This window comes from Protomyctophum bolini (assembly GCF_963924005.1).
Source record: "Protomyctophum bolini genome assembly, chromosome: 3".
Lineage (NCBI taxonomy): Eukaryota > Metazoa > Chordata > Actinopteri > Myctophiformes > Myctophidae > Protomyctophum > Protomyctophum bolini.
In genome coordinates this window covers 41,395,621-41,405,114 of record NC_137864.1, presented here as the reverse complement: position 1 = coordinate 41,405,114, position 9,494 = coordinate 41,395,621, and the positions used below count along the sequence as shown (strand labels likewise).

The window sequence follows — 9,494 nt, the reverse complement described above, 5'->3', positions numbered from 1 at the left end:
AAGCTTTTTGGACATAACTGTTATCAGATGTCATGCATTTTCTTAATTGATTTGCCATAAAAATGTGCTGCTGTGCATGGTTTGGTGGCCTGTAGTGTAGATGAGATTTAAAAGGAGAATCCTCCTCTTTCATTTTGTTGCTATAATATTTGAATTAAACTGATTGTCTGGCCAATAAAGTGTGCATTCCTAATGTATTCATTCCATTCCAGTCACACGGTGTCTCATTTCAGCTCCGGTCCGCCACAACACTACATCACAGCCGACACTCTGGATGTGTTGTAGTTCTCCTTCTGAGCAGTAGGGGGAGCTAAGACACAGGATGGGGCAACAGGCAGCGATTTACAACTTGGCAACTGATTAGAATCTGATTAGCAGCGTGGTGGAAAGGAACCAATACATTTACTACTGTAGCCTACAACTCAAGTACAATTTTGAGGTATTTGTACTGTACTTAAGCATTTCCAGTACATGTACTTCTATTCTACTCCACTACATTTCAGGCCAAAGCAGTGCTACTTTTACTCCACTACATTTATTTGAACACTTACTAGTTACTTTGTAGATTTGTATTATGATTAATACAAAACATACATTATAACCACTTAAGCCCTATATAAGTTCCAGCCTAGGCATTCGAAAATAACCGATCTACAAGCTCACAATGCATCGCATCAAAGATCTGATATTTTCAAAATATTTATATAGGCCTACAAAACTTGAAATGAGACATTCTGCATAGTGAGTATACGTTCTACTGTTGGTTCTGCCAATACTTTTGTACTTTTACTCCAAGTACATTTTGAATTCCGGCTTTTACTTGTACTTGTACCGGGAGTAGTTCTACATTGCAGTATTGATACTTTTACTTTAAGTAAAAACGAATTGAGTACTTTTTTCCATCACTGATTAGGAGCAGCCTATAGTTTAGTAACAGTTTTAATGCCCTGATTAAACAATCGCGTTCCAAGATCTCCCTGCTGTGTTTCCACTAACCTTTGAAGAGCCACGCACTGCGCCGACTTGATCGTTGTGCTTGACGTGAAAAATCCACTTTGAAAAACGGTGTAATCGCTATTCGTAGTGCTGAAAAATATCCCAACAACAGAGGAGTGGAGAAGGATGCGGCAGCACAGCTGCCATTGTAATCCATTGGGACTCAATTTCCCATAACCCTTTGCACACCAGAGTGAACTTTTTTTGCAACGATGTCATCAAAATGCGCCACTCTGTCCTGTGGAAAGCCTGTATGACTTCAAACTTATTATAAATGCGGATTAAACAATGAAAACACAACTCGGGTAACTAGCGAACGGGAGAGAAAGTACGTGTTCTACAGTCAATTAACTCATATAACTCGTGTTCAGGAGTCAAAGTGGTCAAAAAAAGGATCAGTACTTATAGGTAGTTGTAGTTGATTCATTTTTGAGACGTCACACAAATAGATTATGAATATGACAGATAAAATGTTGAAATAATTTTGTAAAACAAGCAGACGTTAGTTATGATTGAAAGGGAGTAAAGGGACATTAATTAATTAATTTCCACTTAATTTCCTCTTTATTTGCCATCCAAATGGTCACAGAGATTATGTTACCGTACAAAACCCACTTCCAACATGGAACTCCATTGGACTGCAATTATCTTAATACGCAACATTCAATAACAAAAATTAAATACCATTCATTTTTTTTTTATAAAATAGAAGTAAAAGGAGACATACGTCGATATTAAGACATGCAGTGAACGATATAAAAAATAGACATTTCTTGTTCCTTTGTTCTGTACAAACATACATAGACACATATAAATATAGAGTAAAAAAAAAAAAGAGAGAAAAAAAAGACTGTATTTTTAAAATACAAAGGTTTTCAATTATTGTACAATCACATTGCCTATATAACAAAAACGGGGGAAAACGTTATAACCACACAATATCCAACGGATATCTCGCTTTTTTGTTGTTTTCTTCCACAGACACCGTTACAGTACTGCACATCATGGTATGAATGCAAAGAAGAAAATGCAACACGGCCTGTCTGTCACTGACTGGCAGTCGAGTCAGTTGTCCTCCAACAACCACCACCACAACCACCCCCCAGGGGACGTGCAGAGAGACAGGGGATGAAATCTCTATAGAATCTCCAACAAAAACAAGCGAAAATAGACAGATCTACAAGCTCACAACGCGTCGCGCTGCGACACGTTGAGAGCTTGTAGATCAGCTATTTTCGAGGGGCGCACGCAACCCACAACCCCAGCACTCTTTATCTACCGGAGATGTGCTGTGATTAATCCCGACATGGATTTCGAAAAAACAAATGTTGTTCAACGCAATAATGGTGCGTTCCAAGTTCATCCTCATCTCCACTCCATGTCACAAAATGAAGAACTATCAAGTTGTGTTGGTGTTGCTGTTTGTCGTTTTCTATATCGGCGGCGGGGGCTCAGGAGTAGAGTGCAGTCCGGATTCCCAGTTCGATCCCTGTGGAGTCGGTGTCGAGGTGTCCTTGAGCAAGACGGCGGAACCCCTTAATTTCTCCCGGATGTGCAGGTCGACGGTGCCTTGCATCGGTTTCCCTCCACACCATCGGTGTGTGTGGGTGTGTGAATGTAATGCACGATCTATGTACAGCACCTTGGATAAAGGCGCTATATAAATGCACCATTTACCATTCATGTCTTATAGTCATTCAGGGAACGTTCTTTTATAGAAATATTTGAACTGTAAACCGAGCACTATACCGTCCTCGTCCTCCTTTCTATCAAGTCGCCTCGCTCAGAACGTACAAGTCTTGGCCCCTTTTGTTCACAAAGCACAGACCGGAGTGACCGACGATTAAGAGGACATTCAGTAAAGAAAGGAAAGAACGAGCTTTACAGTGAAACGGGGGCGCTGCGGTCACCGCGGCGTTCGCAAGAGGTGACAAGTTCAAAGACATTCATGTGAGCGAGGAGGAACACTGTGAGATGGATGTCACACTATATAGCCTGGAAAGCAGACCACTCAGCCACAGGGGAGGAGGGAAAAAAAGAAAATCCCTTGGGGTCTGGCACTCATCAGTTTGAATGACATTTCGCTCACCCCCAGAGTTGTGGGGTGACCAATCCGAATCACGCTACTCAAAGGGAGACTTTTTTTTTGTTTTGTTGCTGTGACGTTGGAATCTGTTTGTAACCACAGTCCACCCTTACGGCGGGTCCATTTGGTTTCATTTTACGCTCTCACAAGAGTTACATTATTGTTAAACATCTGCTGTATACTTCATTTACAGTGATTTACAAGTCTACACGATTAGAGAATGTATAGGTTTGTTATTTTGACCGGCGTTGGGCTTGGTTGTCAAACGGTGGTCCCTCTGTGGCTCAAATGCAGAGTAACTAATGGGCTGATCTTCTACAGTATATACGCAGTGATATCAGTCTGGTCCGTGGTGGTGCCAGACTACAGTATATACGCAGTGATATCAGTCTGGGCCGTGGCGGTGCCAGACTACAGTATATACGCAGTGATATCAGTCTGGGCCGTGGCGGTGCCAGACTGAAGTGTCACTCTCCCCAGGAACAGCGTTCTCCATCTGTCTTTCCATGTCGCTCTCTCATGCTCTCTCTCTCTATCTCTGTGTCTCTCTGTGTCTCTCTGCCTCTCTCTCTCTCTCTCTCTCTCTCTCTAGCTCTGCCGGACGTCCTGCAGCAGTTTGTTGATCTCGTTGACCAGCTCGCTGGCGTCCATGCCGACCTCGTGATGCCCCTCTCCGCCGCGCGGCGTCTGTTGCTGCTGTTGCTGCGGCTGCGCCGGCTGCGCCTGCTTGGCGCCCGGCGTTCCGTGATGGTGGTGGAAGACTCCGTCGAACTCGTCCTCCTCGTAGTTCTCGGGGATCTCCTCCATGGCCGGCAGCCATTTCAGGTGCGGCGGCGGCGGCGGCTGTCCGTTGTTAGCGTTAGCGGGGGACGGGGCGGGGGGGGCGCCTGAAGCCGGGGGGGCAGACGACGAGGAGACCACGTGACTGGCCCCCACCGAGCCGTTGCCCGGGTTCAGGTAGTGGGTGCTGGCCGCCCAGGCCGCCACGCCGGGAGGGTACGCGCCACCGCCGCCCGCGGCGTGGTGGGCGTGGACTACCAGGCCGCCTTTCCCGCCCGGCAGAAACAGCCCCTTCCTGTTGTTGTTGTTGTCCTGCTGTTGGGGAAGAACAACGTTGTTGTTGTTGTTGCCGTGGTGGTGGTGGTTACCGGGGACAACAACGCCGCCGCAGCCGCCGTTTCCTCGCTCCGAGGAGGAGGACGTGGGCCCGCTCGTTTCGCCGCACTCGGCGTTATAGGAGTCCATGTTGGGGGGGAGGAGCCTCTGGAAGACGCTGCTCATCTCCGTGAGGAGGGAGGAGGAGGAGGAGGATGGGCCGGCCGCCGCCATGACGCACGCGTCATGTCCCAGCAGCGCGTCTCCTCCCACCTCCTCGCTGCTCCCTCCTCCTCCTCCCCCGCCGCAGCCCGGCTCCTTCCCGAAGGTGGAAAAGCTCTTGCGGCGCTCCTGCGAGTCCAGCGAGTCCCGGTCGTCCTCGGGCAGCAGCGGGTGGAGGTGGTGGTGGAGGTGGGGGTGGAGGTGGTGGGGTGGGGGCTGCTGGGTGGACGAGGAGGAGGAGGAGGACCCCCCGCCGCCCCCCTCCTCCCCGGGGATGTACATGTTGTTGCGGTAGTCGGAGGACGGGGAGGCCAGCGGGGGCATCCAGCACTGGTCCGAGTGGCCCAGGACGCGACACTCGTCCGTGCACAGTCGCATGGCTGTCGTTAAAGAAGAGGAGAAAACACAAGACTTTGGGATTTAGAAAACCATTGAGAACCAGATTCTACAAACCGTCGCATGGCTGACGTTAAAGAAGAGGAGAAAACACACAAGACTTTGGGATTTAGAAACCATTGAGACCTAAGAAACAGTCGCATGGCTGCCGTAAAGAAGAGGAGAAAACACACGACTTTGGGATTTAGAAACCCATTGAGACCTGAGAACCACATTCTATACAAACAGTCGTTCAGTCGCATGGCTGTCGTAAAGAAGAGGAGAAAACACAAGACTTTGGGATTTAGAAACCCGTTGAGAACCTGAGAACCACATTCTACAAACAGTCGTTCTGAAATCGTGACGGTTTTCTGGATAGAAAAACAACCTATTATGTCAGTGGTGCTCAAACTGTTTCATGTCAAAGACCCACAAAAGCGCTAAAGTTTAAAATAATTAGGTTAGTGGTTAAAAGCTAACGGCGACACAGATGCATTCCGGGGGTCGATATGGGTTTCATGTCAAAGACCCACAAAAGCGCTGACGTTTAAAATAATTAGGTTAGTGGTTAAAAAGCCAACGGTGACACATGCAGATGCATTCCGGGGTCGAAATGGATTAGAGAGTATAAAGACAAATGAAACAACAACAAGTAAAGTCTTATAACTATTCGACAAGAACAAAGCCCAGAAACAGATGTTGCCCTTTTGCCTGAAGTAGCTTTTATTGCGATAGCGAGGAACGTAGCTTTTAATAGCGCGGCATGCACACTTCAGTGTTGTTCACGCACGCAGGCAGGCACAGAGAGACTTGTAATTGTCTTTGTATAGATAATGTAACAGTTCAACAGTTCAACTCATCTACGTTCATGCATTGGTTGAGGTCTCACAACGAGGTCGACTCACTGGGAATGCAGCTGTCATATTTGTAAGATGCATCATGTATATTGTATAAGGAATATAATATTGTAAATTAAACCACACACACCTGGACCTGATTTTAAGCCATAAATGCATAAATAATGTTCGTGAAATAATTAAATTAGCCAAGCTGTTAGATAGACCCTGACGACGACCGAAAAGGTTGGTCATTTTTTTTTGTCTTGCCTTGCTCATCAAATGAATCATATTTATATATTTTTTTCACCTAAGAGAGTGCCTTGGAATCTTTTTCTTTGCAAGTTGGAAAAAAACGTTTTTTATCTATAATCCTATACCTGTATCACCAAAGAGCAGCCACTGACTGATTCCTGTAGTGCTTCTATTTCTATATTTTTATGCATAAATGATTAGTTATAATCTGTAATGGGATCATCGTTCAACATCAGACGTATCAGATGTCACTGTAAACTGGCACGGAAAAAAGGAAGGAACAAGTGTGACCGATTTTAATTGGACTTTCACATCATGCAGGAATTTGCGATTGTATCGTCGGCTTGTTTGTAATTTATCTTCTCCTGGCTATATCGTCCTATACGCACCATGCCTGGCCCAGTTAGGTTCCAACCGAGAGAGTTCAACCTTAACCCATTTAGACCTGAGGACGATTCTACAAATATGTCTTCTAAATCGTGACAACTTTTCTGAAAAACCTATATTTCTATGTCAGTGGTTCTCAAACAATTTCATGTCAAGGACCCCCAGAGTTACATGTGTACCGCGCTATGAGCTTGTAGATCTGCTATTTTTCAATAGCTTACGTACAACATAATGCTTAAAACACCAAAAGGGGTTCCCGCCCAAGAGCAAACACTCTATAACCCAGTTATTTTGGGATAGGATCGTGTTCATCATGTTAAATTCGGGCAGAACGCCTCAATCGAGGGTCTCAACCGAGTCCTCAATCGAGACCGATAGAAGTGAAAACGGCGAGAATGCGTCGCATTTTTGTCCGACTTTCTCTCACCCGACAGACACATCTGAAAGAGTGGCCAGTCGGGGCCTGGATGGATCTGTCCGTTTGGTTTGGTTTCGTTATCGTAATCTGGCATGAATAACAACAGATATTCTGCCACCGTCTCCAAACAGAGACTTCTAAGCGACTGAATGCCAGCGAGGAGTAAACTGGCATAATCCTCCCTCATGGCCCATTATTCTCTTCCTTGCCCCTCTTGCTTATTTCCAGAGAGAGAGCAGAACAGTTAGATGGAGGGAGGAGGGGAATCATTTCACTAATTCCAATCTCTCTAATAGAGGAAATGAAAGGATTGAGTGAGACAGAGATGCAGAATGACTGACAGACAGACTGACTGACTGACTGACTGACTGACTGACTGACTGACTGACTGACTGACTGACGCACAAACGACATTAATTCTGATCGTTCCCATTGAATTTCCTCTCAACAAAAGGGGACGGAATATAATCAGAAACTAAAAGTAAAAAGAGGATAGAGAAGAGAGAGTGTATACGTCTGTCTGTTGGTATGTGCGCGCATGCGTGCGTGTGAGCGTGAGTGCGTGTGTGTGTGTGTGTGTGTGTGCATGTGAGAGGGAGAGGGAAGTGACAGAGCCAGAGAGAGAAAAAGAGGGGGCGGCTTGCCAGAGAGGCAGGCTTTTGGGCAGGAAAGAGAGCGAGAGAGCGAGAGAGAGAGAGAGAGAGAGAGAGAGAGGAGAATAACATCATTCTAAAAGCAATTACTGTGAATTTTCCTCAGTTCAGACATGAAAGCACACCACTGTCACTCACACTGGGGGAAGGAAGGGAAAGAAAAAAAACAGAAGGGGAAAAAAAAGAAGGAAAAAAGGAAGAAAGAAAAAAAACACAAGAGTGACAGGCAAGTCATCTCTGCTCCAGGGAGGATTTTACAGACATGACTCTATCTCACAGGCAGATAGCGTGTATACCCACACATGCATGCTCTCTCTCTCACACACACACACACACACACACACACACACGCACACGGACGCGCACACACAGTAGCCTGAACCTCTCTCAGCGTGATAACAAGTGTGGAAATGAGGGCCGTGTGGAAGAATGGCGGAGTAACAATGGGGCCATTGTGTTTGGGGGAAAGGGGGCGATGGAGTATATAGGCTGAATAGGCAGGTGTATGTATACTATGGGGAGGCATACTGGGGCCGGGGAGGTGACGCTGGCCGTTGGTCCTGAGGCACTGTAGGTGCACTGGGGGCTTTAACCCATTTTAACCCAAAAATGTCTTGACAGTTTTCTGAAATACAGATATTTCTATATCAGTAAGTAAGTAGCCTTCCCGAGCCATGAGGCCCCATAGGGTCAGGAGCCTATCTCCTGTTTCTGTAGCGTGAGGCAGCTTGATGTACAAGTACACAACCCTGGACATGACGCTAGTATGTCACAGGGACTTACACCCCCAACCCAAGCCTTGATGCTGAGTGTCAAGCAGGGAGACATTGGGTCCCATTTTTACAGTCTTTGGTATGACCCGGTTGGGGATGGAACCCCGACCTCCCTGTCTCAGGGCGGACACTCTAACCACAAGGCCACTGAGCTGGTTATATCAGTTGGTGCTCAGTATTTCATGTCAAGGATCCCCAGAATTATCTGTATTTGGCCACCGACCCCCATCTGAAAATATGTTGTTCCAGGGACCCCCCAGAAGGGACCCCCCAGAAGGGACCCCCCAGAAGCAAAGATTTGAGTTAAAACGTGCGCTCTGGAATTATATAATTCAACGATTTGCGCCACATTTTCACGATTTAAAAGAAATAGCAGACCAACAAGCTCGTAGCACGGCACTACTGAGCTTGTAGATCTATTTTTCAATAGCTAAAGTGCAACATAATGCTTAAAACACCAAAAGGGGTTCCCGGCCCCAGAATGCGTTAAGAAAGCTGTGACAGCGTTGCTCTCTGCTAAGCGGGTCTTGGCCGTCTTGCTGTCTGTGCGGGCCGTGGTTGAGTGGCATTTAACTCGATTGAGTCACAACAATGCACGCACACGCACTGCAACTCATTTGGCTAATGATAGTGCATTAAGTGCCAATTATATGTCGATAGATTGTACTTGACAACTGTCCCCCGTGCCAAGAAGTAATGCCAAAGTACAGTATACATAGTTGCTGGAAACTCTATATACGCAATGATGCAACCTTGCCTATAAAGTGTAAGAAAGCTACAAAATGCTTAAGTATTTCCAATCTGGGGTTAACCCAGAGCACCGAAGTCTGACGTCAATATCCCTAGAGGGCGCTAAGTCCACAGGCTCATGTACGAATCCCCATAATTCTGGTCGTTTCACTCATTATTGATATGAAGAATCAACTGACTGAGAAAAAACACTAACTGCTGCCGAATTAGTTACATTTTCACTAGAAACAGATTGTATCAAATATGACTGACTGACTGTCATACACGATACAGAGAGACCTCCCTCCCCACTTTTTTGTTTGCTAGTCAACTATACTAATGCACAACAATGTCATCACAATTTATTAATTATTATTAGTAGTACAGGAAATCTATGTAAAATACAGGATCAACCTCAATCTAATTGCAAAAAAACCAAACTCAGCTGATTTTGTATCTTCAATATATCCTGAATAACAGAACAAAAGTTGCCTGGAATTGTCTGATGGGGAAAGTGTTGAAAATGGCCTGTACAGTCTACATCTGACATCCTATATAAGGCAAATCATTTCTAGATTTCCATTTACTTTAAGTAGCATAATGTGACGTGTCAAACTAGGGGGGGTTTCATGATGCTGAATCCATTCCAAGCATTAGTTTTGCATAAAA

The 9,494-nt window shown here is 45.7% G+C and overlaps 1 protein-coding gene across 3 annotated transcripts in view; it reads right to left on the bottom strand.

The window, feature by feature from the left end:
- Positions 1-1,677: 1,677 nt before the first annotated feature.
- The window catches only part of LOC308313132 (protocadherin-18-like), a 44,262-nt gene continuing 36,445 nt past the window's right edge, over positions 1,678-9,494 (bottom strand). For all 3 annotated transcript variants that reach the window (XM_080760059.1, XM_080760057.1, XM_080760058.1), the window contains one exon: positions 1,678-4,779. In XM_080760059.1, coding sequence (XP_080616185.1) covers positions 3,671-4,779 — 1,109 coding nt within the window. In that variant the 3' untranslated portion in view covers positions 1,678-3,670. The remainder of the gene's footprint in view (positions 4,780-9,494) is intronic.